General features: G+C 44.2%; 1 protein-coding gene across 6 annotated transcripts in view; it reads right to left on the bottom strand.

Moving 5' to 3' along the window:
• ttc28 (tetratricopeptide repeat domain 28) overlaps positions 1–23907 on the bottom strand; it is a 760569-nt gene that overhangs the window by 239502 nt on the left and 497160 nt on the right. For all 6 annotated transcript variants that reach the window (XM_072588038.1, XM_072588039.1, XM_072588042.1 and 3 more), the window contains one exon: positions 21153–21660. In XM_072588038.1, the coding sequence (XP_072444139.1) occupies positions 21153–21660 (508 nt within the window). The remainder of the gene's footprint in view (positions 1–21152; positions 21661–23907) is intronic.

Genomic DNA, 23907 nt, shown 5'->3' with positions numbered 1-23907 from the left:
GAGAGTGAGGAGCTGAGTGGGGGCGGGGAGAGTGAGGAGCTGAGTGGGGGCGGGGAGAGTGAGGAGCTGAGTGGGGTGGGGAGAGTGAGGAGCTGAGTGGGGAGCAAAGAGAGTGAGGAGCTGAGTGGGAACAAAGAGAGTGAAGAGCTGAGTAGGGACAGGGAGAGTGAAGGGCTGAGTGGGGGCGGGGAGAGTGAGGAGCTGAGTGGGGGCGGGGAGAGTGAAGGGCTGAGTGGGGGCGGGGAGAGTGAGGAGCTGAGTGGGGGCGGGGAGAGTGAGGAGCTGAGCGGGGGCGGGGAGAGTGAGGAGCTGAGCGGGGGCGGGGAGAGTGAGGAGCTGAGTGGGGTGGGGAGAGTGAGGAGCTGAGTGGGAGCGGGGAGAGTCAGAGGCCGAGTGGGAGCAGGGAGTGTGACGAGCAAAGAATGTGAGGGGCTGAGTGGGAGAGGGGAGAGTGAGGAGCTGAGTGGGCACCGGAAGAGTGAGGGGCTGAGTGGGAGAGGGGAGAGTGAGGAGCTGAGTGGGCACCGGAAGAGTGAGGGGCTGAGTGGGGAGCAAAGAGAGTGAAGAGCTGAGTGGGAGAGGAGAGAGTGAGGGGCTGAGTGGTAACGAAGAGACTGAAGAGCTGAGTGGGACCGGGGAGAGTGAGGAGTTGAGTGGGAGAGGAGAGAGTGAGGAGCTAAATGGGAGCGGGTTGAGTGAAGGGCTGAGTGGGGAGCGAAGAGAGTGAGGAGCTGAGTGGGAACAAAGAGAGTGAAGAGCTGAGTAGGGACAGGGAGAGTGAAGGGTTGAGTGGGAGCGGGGAAAGTGAGGAGCTGAGTGGGAGCGGGGAGAGTGAGGGGCTGAGTGGGAGTGGGGAGAGTGAGGGACTGTCTGGGAGAGTGAGGGGCTGAGTGGGAGCAGGGAGTGTGAGGAGCTGAGTGGGCACCGGAAGAGTGAGGGTCTGAGTGGGGAGCGAAGAGAGTGAAGAGCTGAGTGGGAACAAAGAGAATGAGGAGCTGAGTGGGAGAGGGGAGAGTGAAGGGCTGCGTGGGAACAAAGAGTGAGGAGCTGAGTGGGGATGGGAAAAGTGAAGGGTTGAGTGGGAGCGGGGAGAGTAAAGGGCTGAGTGGGAGCGGGCAGAGTGAGGAGCTAGTGGGGGCAGGGAGAGTGAAGGGCTGAGTGGGAGAGGAGAGAGTGAGGAGCTAGTGGGGGCAGGGAGAGTGAAGGGCTGATTGGGAGAGGAGAGAGTGAGGGGCTGATTGGGAGAGGACAGAGTGAGGAGCTGAGTGGGAGAGGAGAGAGTGAGGGGCTGAGTGGGCACCGGAAGAGTGAGGGGCTGAGTGGGTGCGAGGAAAGTGAGGGGCTGAGTGGGTGCAGTGAGAATGAGGAGCTGAGTGGGGGCGGGGAGAGTGAGGAGCTGAGTGGGGGCGGGGAGAGTGAGGAGCTGAGTGGGGGCGGGGAGAGTGATGGGCTGAGTGGGGGCGGGGAGAGTGATGGGCTGAGTGGGGACGGGGAGAGTGAAGGGCTGAGTGGGAGCGGGGAGAGCGAGGGGCTGAGTGGGAATGGGGAGAGCGAGGAGCTGAGTGGGGAGCAGTTGAAGTGCGCTCCGGGAAGGTGAGTGAACAGATATGTTTGGGCAGTGGCTAAACCCAAGACATGATATGTAGTGTCTCCCACTTGCCCTCCTCATTTAACCAAATCAAAAAGACTCTGTGATGAGTTGATAAGGGAAGGCTTTGCATTGTTTATTGTGTGCTGGTAAGTAGTGTGACTGATAAAAAAAAAATTCATTTGTCTGTTACTTGATATTATAGTTGGAGTAAATTTAACTTAAGAAGCAAAATAGCAGGATATCCCAGGCCCATGTTATCTTCCTCTTGCTCAATGTGGGACCTCAGAAACGTGACTTGGACCACTGATATCCATAAATGACCTGGAGGAAATTATTGGCGGTCTAATTAGCAAGGTTGCAGATCGTTCAATCCGGGCAAATGTGAGGTGGTGCATTTTGAAAGATCCAATTCAAGAGTGAATTATACGGTAAATGGAAAAGTTCTGGGGAAAAGTGGCAGACAGACAGAACTGGGTGGTCAGGTCAATTGTCCTCTGAAGGTGTTAACTCAGGTCAATAGAGTGGTCAAGGCGGCATATGGCATGCTTTCCTTCATTGTACAGCATATTGAGTACAAGGGTTGGCAGGTCATGTTACAGTTGTACAGGACTTTGGTTCGGCCACATTTGGAATATTGCATAAAGTTCTGGTCGCCACATTACCAGAAGGATGTGGATGCTTTGGAGAGGGTACAGAGGAGGTTCACCAGGATGTTGCCTGGTATGGAGGGTGCTAGCTCAGGAGAGAGTTTGAGTAGATTAGGATTATTTTCGTTCAAAAGCCGGAGGTTGAGAGGGGATCTGATTGAGGTCTACAAAATCACGTGAGGTATAGACAGGGTGGATGGCAAGAAACTTTTACTCCCAGAATGGGCATCTCAATTATTAGGGGTCACATGTTCAAGGTGAGAGGGGAAAGGGAGATATACGTGGAACATTCCTTATGCAGTGGGTGGTGGGTGCCTGAAACGCGTTGCCATTCATTCAAGATGTATCTAGACAGATACGTGAATGGGCAGGGAGCAAAGGAATACAGATCCTTGGAAAATAGACGATAGGTTTAGATAGAGGATCTGGGTCGGCGCTGGGTTGGACGGCTGAAGCGTCTGTTCCTCTGCTGTAATTTTCTTTGTTCTTTGAGGGGTAACCTTATAAGAAAACTCATGAGAGGCATAGATAGGTGAATACCAAAGGTGGGGGAGTTCAAAATTAGAGTGCATAATTTTTTAAGTTGAGAGGAGAAAGATTTAAAAGGATCTGAGTTGCAATGTTTTCACACAAAAGGTGGTTCGTATGTGGAATGAACTGCTAGAGACAGTGGAGATCCAGGTTCAGTTACAACATTTAAAAGACATTTGGATAGGTACATGAATAGGTAAAAACAATGACTGCAGATGCTGGAAACCAGAGTTTAGATTAGAGTGGTGCTGGAAAAGCACAGCAGTTCAGGCAGCATCCGAGGAGCAGGAAAATCGACGTTTCGGGCAAAAGCCCTTCATCAGGAATACAGGCAGAGTGCCTGAAGGGTGGAGAGATAAATGAGAGGAGGGTGGGGGTGGGGAGAAAGTAGCATAGAGTACAATAGGTGAGTGGGGGAGGGGATGAAGGTGATAGGTCAGGGAGGAGGGTGGAGTGGATAGGTTGAAAAGAAGATAGGCCGGTAGGACAAGTCATGGGGACAGTGCTGAGCTGGAAGTTTGGAACTAGGGTGAGGTGGGGGAAGGGGAAATGAGGAAACTGTTAAAGTCAACATTGATGCCCTGGGGTTGAAGTGTTCCGAGGCAGAAGATGAGGTGTTCTTCCTCCAGGCATCTGGTGGTGAGGGAGCGGCGGTGAAGGAGGCCCAGGACCTCCATATTCTCGGCAGAGTGGGAGGGGGAGTTGAAATGTTGGGCCATGGGGCGGTGTGGTTGATTGGTGCGGGTGTCCCGGAGATGTTTCCTAAAGCGTTCTGCTAGGAGGTGACCAGTCTCCCCAATGTAGAGGAGACCGGATCGGGAGCAACGGATACAAGAGCTGATATTGGTGGATGTGCAGGTAAAACTTTGATGGATGTGGAAGGCTCCTTTAGGGCCTTGGATGGAGGTGAAGGAGGTGGTGTGGGCGCAGGTTTTGCAATTCCTGCGGTGGCAGGGGAAGGTGCCAGGATGGGAGGGTGGGTTGTAGGGGGGGGCGTGGACTTGACCAGGTAGACACGGAGGGAACGGTCTTTGCGGAAGGCAGAAAGGGGTGGGGAGGGAAATATATCCCTGGTGGTGGGGTCTGTTTGTAGGTGGCGGAAATGTCGGCAGATGATTTGGTTTATGTGAAGGTTGGTAGGGTGGAAGGTGAGCACCAGGGGCGTTCTGTCCTTGTTACGGTTGGAGGGGTGGGGTCTGAGGGCGGAGGTGTGGGATGTGGATGAGGTGCGTTGGAGGGCATCTTTAACCACGTGGGAAGGGAAATTGCGGTCTCTAAAGTAGGAAGCCATCTGGAGTGTCTGTGGTGGAACTGGTCCTCCTGGGAGCAGATACGGCGGAGATGGAGGAATTGGGAATACAGGATGGCATTTTTGCAGGAGGCAGGGTCGGAAGAGGTGTATTTGAGGTAGCTGTGGAAGTTGGTGGGTTTGTAAAAAATGTCAGTGTCAAGTCGGTCGTCATTAATGGAGATGGAGAGGTCCAGGAAGGGGAAGGAGGTGTCAGAGATGGTCCAGGTAGATTTAAGGTCAAGGTGGAATGTGTTGGTGAAGTTGATGAATTGCTCAACCTCCTCGCGGGAACACGAGGTGGTGCCAATGCAGTCATCAACGTAGCAGAGGAAGAGGTGGGGAGTGGTGCCGGTGTAAATACGGAAGATGGACTGTTCTACGTAGCCAACAAAGAGACAGGCATAGCTGGGGCCCAGACGAGTACCGATGGCTACCCCTTTGGTCTGGAGGAAGTGGGAGGATTCAAAGGAGAAATTGTTAAGGGTGAGGACCAGTTCGGCCAAACGAATGAGAGTGTCGGTGGAAGGGTACTGTTGGGGATGTCGGGAGTGACAGAAACGGAGGACTTGGAGGCCCTGGTCATGGTGGATAGAGGTGTAGAGGGACTGGATATCCATGGTGAAGATAAGGCGTTGGGGGCTGGGGAAACGGAAGTCTTGGAGGAGGTGGAGGGCGTGGGTGGTGTCTCAAACGTATGTGGGGAGTTCCTGGACTAGGGGGATAAGACAGTGTCGAGGTAGGTAGAGATGAGTTCGGTGGGGCAGGAGCATGCTGAGACAATGGGCCGGCCGGGGTGGTCAGGCTTGTGGATCTTGGGAAGGAGGTAGAACCGGGCAGTGCGGGGTTCCTGGACTATGAGGTTGGAAGCTGTGGGTGGGAGATCTCCTGAGGAAATGAGGTTCTGAATGGTCTGGGAGATTATAGTTTGGTGATGGGGGATGGGGTCATGGTTGAGGGTGTGGTAGGAAGAGGTGTCCTCAAGTTGGCGTTAGGAAAGGTTTAGTGTGATATGGGTCAAATGCAGCTAAGTGGGACGAGTTTAGTTTGGGAAACTTGGTCAGCGTGGACTAGTTGGACTGAAAGGTCTGTTTCTGTGCTGTGTGACTCTGCTGTGTAAAATGACACGTTCTCTTGCATGAAATGCATTGGATAAATGAAAATGCTTACCTTCCCAATGGGAAGTGTCATGAATTAAGAACTGTCTGCTCTGTGCACAGCATGTGGCATTAGTGACATTTGAAGAGGAAACCTCAGGCTTATAATTTGGCAAGTAATTTAGAACATCTCTCAGGCATACTCGCACTGATGATGTTGTAACATGGACTATTAGATTGATGCCTTAGTGTGCACTCAAAATACATGGTCAGCGCAGTACACATAGCAAAGTGGAGAAAGTTACTTCCCTTAATGTTGAAAGACAAAATTATTATTCCTGACCAGAAACTAAACCTCACGAAATCACAGGCAAATTCGATTTCTCTGAAGATGATGGCACACAATATTCCCCTAACCACCAGTCTGAGATTTTGAAATTACTTTCAACCATCTCTTGCAAAATAATACAAGTTAAGATAAAAACAAAGTAAAGTGACATCCAGGTCAATTTCTCATCTGAAGTGCCAATCATTGCAGTGGTGCTTTCGTATTGTTCTAACACACCTGAAAATGGCTCATTAATATTGCAGAAGCTGAACAGAAACAGCTCATTCCATAGCTGCCTGCTGGAACCAGTCACATCTCTTTTGGTTCACTGCCACTGTTTGCCCATAAATTCTCAGTTCCAGCTGCATGCACACTTGTAAATTATACATTGTGTCCTCAGGGGTTTTTGCGCTGCACCGTACAGTTACTTTATTACTTCCATTGTAATATTAAAAAAGAATTGACATCTGTGAGGTTTCATTTCTTCCTTCCATGCTGTTTTAATTTTCTTTCTACACCTGGTTGTGTACATTGAGTGAATGCTAAAAATGGAATGGAAGTGTTCAACGGAATTCATTTCTATTCTGACCTTCAGCAACCAACTAATCAAGAAAGGAGCATTTTATTTAGCGTAATTTTTCCTCGGCAGCTTTTTTGAAACACTTCATTCTGACAGCTTGAGGTATATCAGGGTCGATTAGCACTAAGTGATAATATAAGCTGGCACTGTACTGTTTATTAAGGATGAACAAGTCAGTCCCCTATATAAGCGCAGCAGGTCAGGCAGCATCCAAGGAGCAGGAGAATCAACGTTTCAGGCATAAGCCCTTCTTCAGGCCCTTCTGCTGCGCTTTTCCAGCAACACATTTTTCAGCTCTGATCTCCAGCATCTGCAGTCCTCACTTTCTCCTAGTCCCCTATATACCAGAAATAGTTATGTTACAATAATTCCCTGTGAATTCAATCACAAATCTGGATAGTGTTATTGCCACACTTTAGTGCAATGCAGCTCACAATTACATTTGCAGTAAACAACAACATCTGCCACACTTTGTCAAGGCAGACCAATGTTGTCATTGACAGATAGGTGCATCAATGCTCAGAAAGCTGGTTGATGGCATCTTGTCAGTAATGGGAAATCTGGGAACATTGACTTTTGATTATCCGACACGCATTCTTTCTTGTAGTACCACATAAAACATTACACACTATGATGAGTGGTTCTGAAGAACTATGCAGAGTAGGAGCTCATCAGGCATTCACAGATGTCAGTAACATATTTGGGTCTGCTGCTCCTGTTTTGAGAGAGTCAACTTTTGCCTGCAGATGTATGGAACAGAATTTCCTTTTTTTGAGATTGAACGTGGAGGCAGGTGTATAAACCAGAGGTACTTCCACATGGCAGCCATTTAGGATTTCCCATGCAACTACATTCTTCTCAGCTCCTTACATATTGATGGATGGGTAAAACACTAAATTTCATGAGCGGGCAGGAAGTTCTGACACCATCAGGAGCTCCGGGTTCCAAACGCTAGGCATAATGTTTAAAACACATCCAAGCTAGCAGTTCACTCTCTGCGATCAAGAAGCCTCACTCAGAGCTCTTCATCAAACCCACTCAGCCTGAAGATATCAGAGACCAGGCAGAAAGTGGACTCTTTGCTTAAGCAATTCCTCCCTCGAGATTCTCCTGAAGGCTGTCTAGAGACAATGGAGATTCTGTTTCCTCTGGATAGCAACAAAACGCCATTCTGACTGACTGAAGGCTGCCTGGTCAGAGATGTCCGTGCAGATCAGCAGCTATGGGTGCTTCATGGATCTGCAATGAGATAAATGACCTGCGATACTCTGCCAACATATGTTTGACTGAGTACTCAATACCTCATGCTCTTAACTCTAAGTTAGCACTGCAAAAGACAACCACCCAAGAGGTTGGTCCCAAGCATTTCTTCACATGTCTCATGTGCACTCAATGACTGTCACTTCATTGCAGCGACCAATGCAGTACTACTGGCACTCGGCTAGTAACTGCTCTCACACATTCGCCAGGGTTTACACCTGTAAGGATCCTAAACATTTAACAGGCCATGTATCAACAAGTCATTGACCTTTCAACACAACTAGGAGAACATATACATAGAATCCCTACAAAGCAGAAAAAGGCCATTTAACCCATCAAGTCTGCACTGACCCTCTAAAGAATATCCCAACCAGATACAGGCCCACACTTTATTCACAAACCCCACATTTCCCATGGCTGATCCACTTAACCAGAATATCCCTGGATACTATGGGAAATTTAGCATGGCCAATCCAACCAACATGTACATCCCTTGGCTGCAGGAGGAAACCGGAGCACCTGGTGGAAACTCACGCAGACACGGGGAGAATATGCAAACTCCACACAGACAATCACCCCTGGCTGGAACCCGAGTCCCTGGCGCTGTGAGGCATTAGTGCCAACCGCAGAGTCATCATGCCACCCAAATCGGATAGGTTACTGCCAAAAACAGGTACACAAATATAAAAGGCAGTGTTTTAAGTTTAGCCCTCACTTTGCATTCAGTCCTGCGAGCCTGTTTCGGTCAGGTTTGCTTGCATCAGTCAATGTGGTGGACTTGCATGGGCAGGCTTGTTGACTCCATCAAGGTTCACTCAGATACCGGATGCATTTAACAACAACATATGATGAAGACTTCCACAATGGTCAACACCATTCACAACTCCTCAGACAGTGAAGCTGTACATGTCCATATGCAGCCAGAAATATCAAAGTTGGGCTGAAAAGTGGGAAACAACATTTGTGATACCTAAGTGCTGGGCAACAACCATCTTGAACAGACGAAAATATAACCGCTACTCTTACATATTTAATTGCATTACCGTGACTGAATTCCACAACATCAATATTAGAACATAGAACATGTGACTCGTGACGAGTGGTATGCCTCTGGAATCGGTGTTGGGACCGCAATTATTTACAATTTATATGGATGATGTGGAGTTGGGGACCATGTGTAGGGTGTCAAAGTTAGCAGGTGACACAAAGATGAGTGACAGAGCAAAGTGTACAGAGGACTGTGAAACTTTGCAGAGGAACATAGATACACTGAGTGAGTGGGCAAAGGTCTGGCAGATGGAATACAATGTTAATGAATGCGCTACTTCAGTAAACATTTTTAAAGCTCAGGTTGATTTTGTTTGAACAGTAAAGGAATTAAAGGATATAGTTAGGGTGCAGGTAGGTGGAGCTGAGGCCATGAAAAGATCATCCAAGATCTTATTGAATGGCGGAGCAGGTTCAAAGGGCTGGATAGCCTACTCCTGCTCCTCGTTCTTATGTTCTTATGGAACATAGAACAGTACAGCACAATACAGGGTCTTTGGCCCTCCATGTTGCACTGACCTTTTATTCCACTCTAAAGATCAAACTCACCTAAATACATACATTTTACTAACATCCATGTGCCTATCCAAGAGTCACTTAAATGTCCTTAATGTATCTGACTCTACTATCACTGCTGGCAGGGCATTCCACACACCCACCAATCTCTGTGTAAAGAAACTACCTCTCTCAGTGGTTAGTACTACTGCCTCACAACGCCAAGGACCTGGGTTTCAGTGGAGTTTGCACATTTTCCCCGTGCCTGCGTAGGTTTCCTCTGCGTGCACCGGTTTCCTCCCACAATCCAAAGATGCACAGGTTGGGTGAATTGGCCATGCTAAATTGTCCATCATGTTCAGGATGTGTAGGTGAGGTTCATTCGTCAGGGGTAAATGTAGAGTAATAGCATAGGGAAATGGGTCGGTGGGGGGGGGGGGGGGGGGGGGGGGGGGGGTTATTCTTTGGAAGGTTGGTGTGGACGTGTTGGGCCAAATGGCCTATTTCCACAGGGATTCTATAATTCTAAACCATCCTCCAATCACCTTAAAATTGTGGCCTCTCATCAGAGATGTATCTGGAATGGGAAAAAGTCTGGCTATCCACTCTATCTATGCCTCATCATCCTGTACACCTCTATCAAGTCACCTTTCACCTTTCTTCGCTCCAATGAGAAAAGCCCTAGCTCCCTCAACCTCTCTTCGTAAGATATGTCCTCCAGTCCAGGCAGCATCCTGGTAAATCTCCTCTGCACCCTCTGTAAATCTTCCCCATCCTCCCTATAATGAGGCGCCCAGAACTGAACACAATATTAAAAGTGTGGCCTGACCAGGGCAGTATACAGCTACAGCATAACATCACGGCTCTGAAACTCAATCCCCCTGCTAATGAAAGACAACATACCATACATGCCTTTTTAACAACCCTATCAACTTGGATGCCAACATATTCTGGGGTTTTACTATTTAACAGAAGCTGAACTGGAAGATTCATATAAATACAAGATACAAGAGCAGATCAGAGACTAGAAAGACTTCAGTGAGTAACTCACCATCCATCTCCCGTCCACTACAAGGCACAAGTCAGGAGTATCACATTGTCCTTGCTTACTACAACACTCAACAAGCTCAAGGATGTAGCAATCTGCTTAATTCGTGCCCCAACCACAACTCTCAACATTCAATTCTTCACCATTGATATATAGTGGCAGTACAATATATCATCACCAAGATTAAATGTAGTAATTCACCAACAATCCTTTGGCATCACCTTCCAAACATCTGCCTCTTTCACCAAAAAAGCAACAGTAGCGGCCACCACCTGGGCAAGGCACACAACATTGTGATTTGGAAATGTATCACAGTTCCTTCTGGTACTGGGTCAAAACTCCATAACTCTCTTCCTAACAATACAATGAATGGCCCAACACCCCAAGCACAGCAGCATATCAAAATGCCAGTACACCAACACCTTCTCCAGGCAGTCAGGGATGGGGGAGTCAATATTGGTATAGCCAATTATGCCCACATCCAATGTTCATTCTAAGCTCTAGTCAGCACCTCATGTATTCCAATCAGTGTGCCAACACATTGACTTGGGGAGAAAGAATGAAGGCAATGTAGCTCACATCCCATGAATGCATATTATAAAAAGCTACCTCCTCTTATGATTTATCTAATGCATCCCTGACAAGCCAACCTCACGCAGTCCTCTAAACTTGAGATCACCTAAAACTCTGCTGCTTGAGCTACAACGAGCACTAAAACCTCTTCACCACTCCTCTCTATGCTAACTTACCTCCGTCAATCAGAGTCATTTAGTACACCAATTTTACAATTCTCGTCTCCTTTTCAAATCCCTCAGTGTTCTTACATTTCCCCTTTCCTGAAGGCCTTTCCACTCTACAATCCTAGAAGGTATCTGTGCTCTTCCAATTCCAGACTCCTATCAACATCAAATTTAACCATTCCACCTTTTGCAATCATGCCTCCAGCTGCCAAAGCTCTAAGAATTGGAATTGCATTACTGAACATTATGTGTTTCTCTTTAAGATTCTCTGCATGACATAATTCTTTCGATTATTTGTTTTGCATCAAATTTTGCTGATTAACTCTCCTGTGCCTAGAAACATAACTCTGCCTCTCTCTCCACAGACGCTACCAGAGCTGCTGCCTTGGCTACTTATAGAGTTGAATTGCCAAGGAATCAGCCCAACTTTCTTTTGTTTAATGAATTATAGAGTCACAGAGCTGTACCCCAGCATGGAAACAGACCCTACGGTCCAGCTTATTAAACCAGATATCCCAATTAATCTCATCTCATCTGGCCCATATCCCTCTAAACCCTTCCTACTCATATATCCATTGAGATGCCTCCCAAATGCGATAATTGTACCAGTCGCCACCACTTCCTCTGGCAGCTCTTTCCATAAACACACCACTCCCTTTGTAAAAAAGTTGCCCCTAAGCTCCCTTTTAAGTTTTTTCCCTCTCACCTTAAACCTTTTCCCTCTAGTTTGGACACCCCTACCTGGGAAAAAGACCTTGGTTATTCACCCTATCTGTGCCCCTTATGATTTTATAAATCTCTATAATGCATCCGACTCTCCAGGGAAAACACCTGCAGCTTATTCAGCCTCTCCCTATAGCTTAAATCCTTCAACCCAGCAACATCCTTGTAAAAGCTTGTCTGAACCCTTTCAAGTTTCACAACATCCTTCCTATAGTCAGGAGACCAGAATTGCATGCAATATTCTAAATGTAGCGTAACCAATGTCCTCCACAGCCACAACATGATCTCCCAAGTCCTATACTCAATGCACTGAGGAATAAAGAAAAGCATACGAAACACCTTCTTCACTATCCTATCGACCTGCGACTCCACTTTCAAAGAACTATGAACCAGCACTCCAAGGTCTCTTTGTTCAGCAACACTCACTTATTGTGATCATTTGAAATTCAGCATTCTTGAATTTATACTTTTGAGTGTAAGACAAAATATTTTGCCTGTATCTCTCTTTTCAGCAATATCTGTTCACTTTCAGTGCGACCAAATCTACATGTAATTTTATTGATTGATGTCTGTCTTTCACTATGGACTACAGTGTGCTTCATGGATGCTTACCTGCTGGATTGATGGGAAGGTGAGATGCATATGCAACATTAATGCTGCAGTTTAAAAGACTGAGTTCTTTCAAATATCAATACATTGCTTGGAGATCGATATATAAGGTAAATAAAGCTTTCCGGTTTTGTTGTACTTTTCATTAAATAGGCTTTCTAGCACAGACATTAAGTGTTTAGCTGAAAATTAATGCATGATTTTGCATTCCTAATATGCAAAAGCGCCATTATACAGAGGTGAACAAACAAGACTGTCTGATCCTCCTAATTACAGGCTGTTCTGTATCAATATACCTTAAACTACTAATTTCAAAATAGAATAATCCCACGTAGCGCTATTCCTCTGTAAAGTACACTTGGATTAGTTTATCAGCTCAATTTGCATAAAAGATGTAGCTAATGATCAATTAGAACAATTAACATAATTGGCATAAATTACCTTAAAGTTTTTAGGGACCAGGGCATTTGTTATTGGGTATGGATGAAAATGGCAAGGCAGTATTTATTGTCTGTTTCCAGTAGCCCTGGGGCAATTAAGATCAACCAGGTGGAGGGGAATTGCAGTTACATTTCGGGGGTGCTCAGTTCCCTTCCCTGAAAGGTATGCATAGTCACCACATCTCACTCCAACAAGCAAGACGTTTTTGTCCACACACCCAAGATTTTAGAAGATGGAATGCTTTAATACAAGTGATTACTAAGGCACAGAATAAAAACCTTGTGAAAAGAAAACAAAAATACAATTGGTAACGTTAAGAGGAAGTGGGTGTTGCCACAGGGAAGGAACAGGAAGTTAGACTGATAGCTCCATTTCTTCAGCAATCATGTTAGAGTCAATCTGCATTCCTTTTCAATTGTTCAAATATCTTCATTCTGTGTTACTTCACCAAAGATTGGCATTATTTATTTCCAGTATTCCTTCAGGTCAAATTAAAATGGAGAATTTGAACACGTTACCTTCTACTTGTGGTACTGACATTGAAAGAGCAGCAGAGATGTGCTGTCATAGTGTGATGGGATACACGAGTTTCCTAGCGAAGGAAAGATCGTGAAGCTCACAGTCAGCACGGAGGCAACAAAGTTAGCAATTGCTCTACTCTATCATCTTTGTGCTAAATATAATTTTGAGTAGATATAACAAATTCATGCATTGATAACAGTTACAAAAGTAACAACAGGTGAATCACAAATTATCCTACAATATGTACTGCATCCTTTACAGCACACATTTATTTGTAATGTTTAACATTAGATAGTAACCTTGGATCACTGATACCATTTACCTGGGAGTCAATAAATCAACGATTTCAACCTAAGTATAAACTTGCACATGTAGGCCTGAATTTGCATTCCTAGACCTCAGGATCACAAACAGTTTTGCAAATGTAACAGTGGAAGAAGTGCCCTGGAAGTGTGGATTTCATTCTGGTGAGTGGGTAGCGGATGGAAAGCTGCTCAAAGGCTGCTGCATATGGAGATGGAGTCATAGAGCCATGGAGATGTACAGCACGGAAACAGACCCTTTGGTTCACCTCATCCATGCCAACCAGATATCCCAACATAATCTAGTCCCACCTACCAGCACCCGGACCATATCCCTCCAAACCCGTCCTATTCATATACCCATCCAGATGCCTTTTAAATGTTGCAATTGTATCAGCCTTCACCCCCTGGCAGCCCATTCCACACACGTACCACCCTCTGCGTGAAAAAGTTGCCCCTTAGGTCTCTTTTATCTCTTTCCCCCCTCACCCTAAATCTATGCCCTCTAGTTCTGGACTCCCTCATCCCAGGGAAAAGACCTTGTCTATTTACCCTTTCCATGCTGGCTCAAAGGTAGAAGATAGAGGGTGGTGATGGAGGGTTATTTTTTAGACTGGAGGCCTGTGACCAGTGGAGTGCCACAAGGATCGGTGCTGGGCCCTCTACTTTTTGTCATTTAAATAAATGATTCGGATGCAAGCATAAGAGGTACAGTTAGTAAGTTTGCAGATGACAACAAAATTGGAGGTATAGTGGACAGCGAAGGGGGTTACCTCAGATTACAACAGGATCTTGACCAGATGGGTCAATGGGCTGAGAAGTGGCAGATGGAGTTTAATTCAGATAAATGCGAGGTGCTGCATTTTGGGAAAGCAAATCTTAGCAGGACTTATACACTTAATGGTAAGGTCCTAGGGAGAGTTGCTGAACAAAGAGACCTTGGAGTGCAGTTTCATAGCTCCTTGAAAGTGGAGTCACAGGTAGATAGGATAGTGATGAAGGCGTTTGGTATGCTTTCCTTTATTGTTCAGAGTATTGAGTACAGGAGTTGGGAGGTCATGTTGCGGCTGTACAGGACATTGGTTAGGCCACTGTTGGAATAATGCGTGCAATTCTGGTCTCCTTCCTATCAGAAAGATGTTGTGAAACTTGAAAGGGTTCAGAAAAGATTTACAATGATGTTGCCAGGGTTGGAGGATCTGAGCTACAGGTAGAGACTGAACAGGCTGGGACTGTTTTCCCTGGAGTGTAGGAGGCTGAGGGGTGACCTTATAGAGGTTTACAAAATTATGAGGGGCATGGAATAGGATAGATAGACACAGTCTTTTCCCTGGGGTGGGAGAGTCCAGAACTAGAGGGTATAGGTTTAGGGTGAGAGGAGAAAGATATAAAAGAGACCTAAGGGGCAGGTTTTTCACGCATAGGTTAGTATGTGCATGGAATGAGCTGCCAGAGGATGTGGTGGAGGCTGGTACAATTGCAACATTTAAGAGGCATTTGGATGTGTATATGAATAGGAAGGGTTTGGAGGGATATGGGCCGGGTGCTGGCAGGTGGGACTAGATTGGGTTGAGATATCTGGTCGGCACGGACAGGTTGGACCGAAGGGTCTGTTTCCGTGCTGTACATCTCTATGACTCTATGCCCCTCATGATTTTACAAACCTCTATAAGGTCACCCCTCAGCCTCCCATGCTCCAGGGAAAACAGACCCAGCCTGTTCAACCTTTCCCTATAGCTCAAATCCTCAAACCTTGGCAACATCCTTGTAAATCTTTTTTTGAACCCTTTCAAGTTTCACAATATCCTTCCGAAAAGGAGGAGACCAGAATTGCATGCAATATTCCAACAGTGGCTTAACCAATGTCCTGTACCGCTGCAACATGACCTCCCAACTCCTGTACTCAATATTCTGACTAATAAAGGAAAGCATACCAAACACCTCTTCACTGTCCCATCTATCTGTGATTCCACTTTCAAGGAGCTATGAACTTGCACTCCAAGGTCTCTTTGTTCAGCAAAACTCCTGAGGACCTCACCATTAAGTGTATAAGTCTTACTAAGACTTGCTTTCACAAAATGCAGCACCTCGCATTTATCTGAATTAAACTCCATCTGCCATTTCTCAGCCCATTAGCCCATCTGATCAAGATCCCGTTGTAATCTGAGGTAACCCTCTTCACTGTCCACTACAACTCCAATTTTGGTGTCATCTGCAAACTTACTAACTATACCTCTTGTGCTCACATCCAAATCATTTATATAAATGATGAAAAGTAGTGGACCCAGCACCGATCCTTGTGGCACTCCACTGCTCACAGACCTCCACTCTGAAAAATAACCCTCCACCACCACCCTCCGTCTTCCACCCTTGAGCCAATTCTGTATCCAAATGGCTAGTTCTCCCTGTATTCCTTGAGATCTAACCTTGCAAATCAGTCTCCCATGGGGAACCTTGTTGAACTCTTTACTGAAATCCATATAGACCACGTCTACCACTCTGCCCTTATCAATCCTCTTAGTTTTTTTTTGAAGAAGTAACAATCAGGTTTGTGTGGCATGATTTCCCACGCACAAATCCATGTTGACTATCCCCAATCAGTCCTTACCTTTCCAAATACATGTATGTCCTGTCCCTCAGAATTCCCTCCAACAACTTGCCCACCACCAACATCAGGCTCACTGGTCTATAGTTCCCTGGCTTGTCCTTACCACCCTTCTTAAACAGTGGCACCACATTTGCCAACTTCCAGTCTCCCGGCACCTCACCTGTGACTATCCATGATACAAATATCTCAGCAAGATGCCCAGCAATCACTTCCCTAGCTTCCCACAGAGTTCCAGGGTACACCTGATCAGGTCCTGGGGATTTATCCACTTATGCGTTTCAAGACATCCAGCACTTCCTCCTCTGTAAGATGGACATTTTTCAAGATGTCACCATCTATTTTCCTACAGTCCAGATCTTTCACGTCCTTTTCCCCATTAAACACTTATGCAAAATGCTCGTTTAGTATCTCCCCCATCTCCTGCGGCTCCACACAAAGGCCGCCTCACTGATCTTTGAGGGGCCCTATTCTCTCCCTAGCTACCCTTTTGTTCTTAATGTATTTGTAAAAACCCTTTGGATTCTCCTTAATTCTATTTGCCAAAGCTATCTCATTTCCCTTTTTTGCCCTCCTGACTTCCCTCTTAAGTATACTCCTACTGCCTTTATACTCTAAGGATTCACTTGATCTGTCTTCCTCTCATGTGCTTCCTTCTTTTTCTTAATCGAACACTCAATTTCTCCAGAACACTCTATACCTACTGCCTTTCCTTTCACCCTAACAGGAACATACTGTCTCTGTACTCGTTATCTCATTTCTGTCGGCTTCCCATTTTCCAGCTGTCCCTTTACCTGCGAACATCTGCTCCCCCATCAGCTTTTCAAAGTTCTTACTTAATACCATCAAAATTGACCTTTCTCCAATTTAGAACTTCAACTTTTAGATCTGCTCTATCTTTTTCCATCACTATTTTAAAACTAATAGAATTATGATCGCTGGCCATAAAATGCTCCCCCACTGACACCTCAATCACCTGGTTTGCCTTATTTCCCAAGAGTAGGTCTAGTTTTGCACCTTCTCTAGTAGGTACATCCACATACTGAATCAGAACATTTTCTTGTACATGCTTAACAAATTCCTCTCCATCTAAACTCTTAACACTAAGGCAATCCTAGTCTATGTTTGGAAAGTTAAAATCCCCTACCACAACCACCTATTATTCTTACAGATAACTGACATTGCCTTACAAATTTGTTTCTCAATTTCCCTCTGACTAATAGGGGGTCTATAATACAATCCCAATAAGGTGATCATCTCTTTCTTCTTTCTCAATTCAAAATAAGAAATCCAAATAACTTCCCTGGATGTATTTCCAGGAATATCCTCCCTTATCAAAACAAGACTTTCCCTCCACCCTTGCCTCCCTTTCTATCCTTCCTGTAACATTTGTATCCTGGAACATTAAGCTGCCCATTACGTCCATCCCTGAGCCACGTTCCTAACCATGCCCTGGGTTCATCTGCCTTCCCTATTAGGCCTCTTGCATTGAAATAAATGCAGTTTAATTTGTCAATCCTACCTTGTTCTCTGCTTTGTTCCTGCTCGCTCTTACAGTTTGGCTCACTTCTTTTCTCAATTTTTTTCCTCACTAACTCGCTGGGTCCCATTAACCACACCCCCTCCAACTCCCACCCCACCTTACTGGCTTAAATCCTCCCAAGCAGCAAATCTCCCTGCCAGTATATTAGTCCCCTTCCAATTTAGGTACAATCCTTCCTGCTTGAACAATTCAATTCTGCCCCAAAAAAGATTCCAATGATCCAAAAATGTGAATCCTTCTCCCATACACCTGCTCCTTCAGCATGTATTCATCTGCCGTATCCTCCTATTCCTACCCTCACTGGCTCATAGCACTGGGAGTAATCCAGATATTACTTTCTAAATTCCTGCTTAAATCTCTGTATTCTCCCTTCAGAATCTCAACCTTTTCCCTTCCTATGTTGTTAGTTCCAATGTGTCCAATGACCTCCTGCTGGGCCCTCTCCCCCTTGAGAACATTCTGCACCCTCTCTGAGACATCCTTGATCCTAGCACCAGGGAAGCAACATACCATTCTGATTTTTGCTGCTGGCCACAGAAATGTCTGTCTGTGCCTCGGACTAGTCCCCTAACTCAATCGATCTCTTGGAACGTGATGTACCCCTCGTTGCATTAGAGCCAGTTTCAAAACCAGAGACTTGGCTATTTGTGCTACATTCCCCTGAGAATCCATCCCACCCCTCCTCCATTTTCCAAAACAGCATACTTGTTTGAAATGTGGATAGCCACATATGATTCCTGCACTACCTGCCTCCCTCTCTTACCTTTCCCAGAGTTAACCCATCTATGTGACGGTATCTGCAACTTATCTCCCTTGCTATAACTGCCATCCATCACATCCCCTTGCTCTTGTAAATTCCTGATTACCTCTAATTGTTGCTCCAATCATTCCATTTGATCTGATAGGATTCACAAGCAATGGCATTTATTGCAGATATAATCCTTCGAGACGCAAACTCTCTCTAAACTCCTACATCTGACAAGAAGAGCATATCACTCTACTAAGGGCCATTTTTGCTTCTTCCAAACTGCAGACTCAGAAAATAGCCCCATCTTATTCCTCTACAAAACACTGCTCCAGGCTAACTTGATACTTATGGCTTATATTTTTAAGTTTAATCAAGAGACATACCTCAATAAAACATATAATCAAGAAAGAACCCACTCTATTCACTGCATACTTACAGCAAGGCTCCAAGGCCACACTTAAAACTAGTCACTTATCTTTTTCTGTGCTGTGACTTCTCCCAAAGAGGTTCCTCCAAGATTAGTTGTAAATTTCACTGTTTGTTAATTTTCCCAGAAGCACTCTGATGTCCAGTGATAGATGAATTCAAGCAGCATAGACAGTAACTGTGTAGGTCCACTGCTCTGTCAGTTAGCAGTGTGGGTTTCTTTCTCTCTCTCTCCTGCACTGACCTCACCATGTTCTACCTTTGTCTGCTCCTCTCCCTTTTAAAAGTGCTGTTGTTTTGGCTTTTTTTTTTCTCCAAAGATCATAACAATGCAACAGCTTATAAAACAGTAATTGCTGTTCCTGGAATTCGAGGAAATCACCACAAACACCTGAAATACCTCAAAAAAAAAGGAGCAGCCTGTTACAGCCAGAAATGTTTCCCATCCCCTATCTTGGATTGGTTCAGCCCTCCCACCCAATGTCCATTCTATGTCAGCTAATGCACCCTCTCTTCCCCACCCACACCCTTTTATAACCCCATGTATTTTTAGGCTAACTCATACCAACCTCTTCCCTCTCTTTACCCCTTGGCCACTTGCAGACCTTTTAGCCCTCATAACAAATTAATGCCACCTCGTGTCAACATATGCCACCTACCACATCTTTTCATTTTTTTTTATCTACCATGTCAACTCATCTATTATCGACACATCCTGAGAAACTTTATGAAATCACAGCAAGTTCTAACTGTCAATGTAAGAACCAGGAGCAGGAATATGTAGCTCAGCCCCTTGTGCCTGTTCCACCATTTAATATAATCATAGCGGATCAAAAAATGCTCCCATTGATAAAAATCCATTGACCACATTTGACATTCTTGAATCCCTCATAATAAGTATTTGAATTTATAATGCAGACTTCAAAAAATGTACAAGCGCGTGGAACTGTCAATTAAACTTAGAACTGCAGGTAACTTACTGTAATATTGATTCATGTGAAATCTATCATGCAGTTTTAATCCTATTATATACCCCTCACTTTGGAGTAGCGAGGACCAATCTTCTTTAAAATTCTGCACCAACTCCTTTTTTCCCAAACATTTAAAGACTGGAGTTTTCAGTACCTGATCAATTTAACAGTTTAATTTCACAGAACTCTTGAGCAGCTCTGCTTCCTGCTCCATTAAGCCTCACAGTCAAAATGAGTCCATAAATATTCTGTGCACAATTCTGTCTACTTTTGAAAACACACCTACCTCTCCCATAGTACATGTGCCTTTTCATGCAGTGTCCTAGAATCATTTCCAAAATCGTACTGTACTTTTACAAAGGAACACCCAACCTCTTCAAGGACTTTGGTAAGTTCAAAGCTTCTCCTACCAGGTCTAAGGTTCACAAGTTCACAGATCTGACAGTGATGACTCCAATTTAACATGTTCAGTTGCCTCTGTGAACCGAGGCTGTAAAGAAAAAAGGACCTGCCTCCCACGCTGCCTGTGAAAATGGAAGGAAACTGGGTTGGGGTGTGTGCTTTCCAAATTTGCCTCTTAACCACCATTTTCACTAAGACGGAAAGCTCGTCTATTTGCATGAAAACTCAGGGCATCATTTTGGTTGGCATTAAAGTACATTATTTAGTGATGGATTTATAGCCAGAAATAATGTTTGTTAGATGAGATGCTAACGTGTGCCGTCACGAGCAAATTTAAACAACCCAATTACACTATTTCAAAGGAGAATACGTGGAATTATCCTCAAGTCTTAGACAACATTTCTATTTTGGTTGACATCACAAATATGATTGCGGGATCTTGTTATGGTGCAAAAGCCCATATTTGTCTATGACACTGACTACGTTTCAAAAGCGATCCATTTGTTGCAGTGCTTTTAAATCCAGAAGGCAAGCATAAGGCTTAATTTTACATGCGGTTGGTAAAAACCAGATTGATCAACAGATTTTAGCCTCAACATGGAAGACAACTCTAACTTTAATAACAACCTCTAACTTCAAAGCACCCATTCCTCTGTCAAGCCGCAACGAAGAAAGTGAATGCTGCTGGATATGTCAAGTGAACCAACTGAGGCCTCCAGAAGTTCAAAATCTAAAGGCTGCGTATTTCAAAGTTCCTGTAGAATAAACTGAACATGTAAGAGGGTTACATAAAAATAACCACGAATTTTAACCAACTCAAAACAAGTACCCATACAATTCTGTGATAAGAAGGTCTCATTGAAGTCAAAATTACACCGTTATAAAGTTGGGTGGACCACAGATTAATTCTCAGTAAGGATTTATTTTACGGAACCTCCTTTATTTACTTCATGTATTTTTCTGCCAGCATCTGGGAGAATGATGCTTAAAACACAAGCTTTGCAATAGCAAAACTTGGCATTATTAAGTTTGACAGTAATTGCTTCAATTTCCAGAGGTCTGTAACTGTCACATCATAATAAAACCTCACTAAACATTTGGGCTGTGAGCTCTGTTCATCCTCAAAGCAGTAGCTCCTTTCGACTGCTGGCAATATGTAATTGTTGAAAAAAAGTCAAAATCCTCTCCTGGAAAGGATTCCTACTTACCAAGATTAGAGGAGGCCCGTCCTTCTGCTGCACGATCCTTCAGGTTCTCTGCAATATTCAACTGTTGCTCATGGTACTGCTTTGCTCTCTCCAAATCCTGCATGCATCGCGCTGCATGACCCAGCCCTGCATACGCTCTCATTTCAATTGCCTTCTCGTCTAGGTCCTGTGCTAATTCCAGCACGTGGTTATGATAGGACATTGCTTTGTCAAAGTTCCTCCTGTAGTGATAGGCACTGCCGAGGTTACTGTAAGCCCGTGCTTCCTCTCGCTTGTTGCCCAGTTCCTTCGCAATTCTGAGGTGCTGTTCATGGCACTGCACTGCATTTTCAAAGTCACCCATTGCTATGTAAACAGCTCCCATATTGCCCAGTTCTCTGGCTTCTGAGAGTTCGTCTTTGGATTGTTTAGCTAGAAGGACACACTGTTTGTGACTGGCCAGTGCATTTGGGTAGTCTCCGATGGCTGTGTAGACATGACCCAGACTGCTCAATGCTGAAGAGGCTGCCTGAAATGTAGGAACAGAAATTACATTTTAAACATGAACATACGTTTGAAGAAGTTTGTTATTAAGCACTATAAGCAACCAAGATGCCAGTCTGGTACCAAACCATGAAATACAAAACTTACTTGCACTAAGGCAACATTATAAAATTTCTCAAATTCTTGCTTCAGTTTGACAATAATTGAGAAAGGAAGTCTAGGGCACATATATGAGAATGGTAAGTTCACACTCAATATGTATTCCAACTAACTATTTTTAAAATATACATTGGTCAGGTCCAGCTGACAGTTTGTAGGGAAAAGCAGCATGCTTTTTCTCACATGTTAAGATGAGAATCTAAGAAACAGTTTTCAAACTGAGGTTTGCATATCTGACAGCAACAGGATTCAATGTGTTGACACCACCGTTCCTAAAATGTAGATAAAGACGCATCATGTCGCAGATATAAAGTCTAAGTAAACATTTCCTGTAAATTGCATATATAGTGACTGATCAAATTCAAATGTAGGGTTTGTTGGATATACAGCTTTTCCAGGCTTCAATCAAACAGAACAGAACAGTCAGAAAGATACAAGCACAAAACAAAATAAGCAAAAGGACCATTATGGGTCAGTTTGCAGGACAAAAGGCTCTAATGTGGTCCATATGCAATAGTTGAACATCAGTGCCTGTGAAGTTTGCAGCAGGATTCAAGTGGTTCCAATGTCTGCTGCCTGGACCTGGGAGTATCCTAGATCATGATCAATATCCACAAACCATATATTTCATAATAGGTATATGTCAATATCTGAAGGATCCTTTGATCCAAGGGTAAATAACCACAGGGAGATGAATGCGTTTAGAGCCTAGAGTTTTCATTTCATGTTCCCCAAAATGGCATTTTTCTGCCTGATTCGGAAGACTGAAAACTCAGCTGCAGCACCATTGGTGACTATCAAAACCAGAATACAACGAACTTTAAGCTGAATTGCAAGGTTTAAGACCTTGATGATGCTGTTGCATGTTGAGAAGGATTAGGGAACAGTGTGCTTATATTGGCAATTGCACACCACCATACACATGCCATCTGTTGATCACCTGCAAAACACTACAGATTCCAGTGAGCACCAGTTTCTAAGATGTCCATATCAAAGTAACACCACAGTCTGAATTGAATCAGTCTGTGTAACAATGGAACAGATGACAACATGGCAGAAATGCTGGTTTAACAAATGTTAAATGGAAGACAAACACTTTTAGCATTGAAGCTTCCAGATAAATATGAGCTGTACCCAAATTAAGCCATAACTTAAGCCATTTCTCATTCACTACGTAGAAACAATACCCAAAGACTGTTCTCATACTCTTCCATTCTATTCATTTGCAAAGTACTCTGTGACAAAAGTATGGTTGTAAGAGATGTATTTTGTCCTCTCATTTGTTTTTTTGAAGCGAGGTTTAAGACAGAGAGGCACCTAGCTATCTATTTGAATACAGTAAAATAAACAGTTTGAAAGGCCTGGATTTTTTAAAAGTTACAACAATAGAAGCAGCCTGAATGGGTGTTAACAAGGATTTTTAGGTTTTAATTCTTGAGTAACAGTGGTTGCTGGAGTCTTGAAGCTGGATTGGAAACTGCAGTAAATCTCTCTCTCTCTCTCACACCCACACACTTTCCTTCTGGACTGAGAATTTCTGCAGACTGTGAGATAATCTATTTTACTGACTTTGCCTTGCCAAGGATGTGCATATGTGATGTTACTATATGGGAACATTTACTGCTTAGTAGTTAACTAATCTATCATTCTGTTAAGTTTACCAATAGAATTAAGTTATTCCAATTTCTTCTTTCTTTTGCTACATTTTAACTATACCTTATGAATGAAGTATGTTTTACTTGAAACCTGTAGCTTGGCCAATCGAATTTTATCTGGCAATTCAAAGTCTGGCACTTGCTTTTAAGCTTATTAAATGTTAGTGTCTCGGCTATCTTCTTAATTTATTTTGAGGGGGGTTTAGTCCGGTCCATAACAAGTCCAACTTTATAATCATTTCCACATAATGGTGTTTCTAGTCTCTGTTTAGTAATTAAATGTCAAAAATCTAGATCCAAGTGTAAAGCCCATCCAATCACACTTTGAAAATATTCATTGCATTGTTAGTATTCAAAGTAGTATTAGCACAATTTAGAATCCTTGAATGTTCAACATAGGTTTATATCAATTTCTTTTAGTTTAGTTCAGATTCAATTGTTGTTCTATCTCATAAGAA

This window comes from Chiloscyllium punctatum, chromosome 17, assembly GCF_047496795.1.
Source record: "Chiloscyllium punctatum isolate Juve2018m chromosome 17, sChiPun1.3, whole genome shotgun sequence".
NCBI lineage: Eukaryota > Metazoa > Chordata > Chondrichthyes > Orectolobiformes > Hemiscylliidae > Chiloscyllium > Chiloscyllium punctatum.
This window is presented reverse-complemented; position numbering and strand designations above follow the sequence as displayed.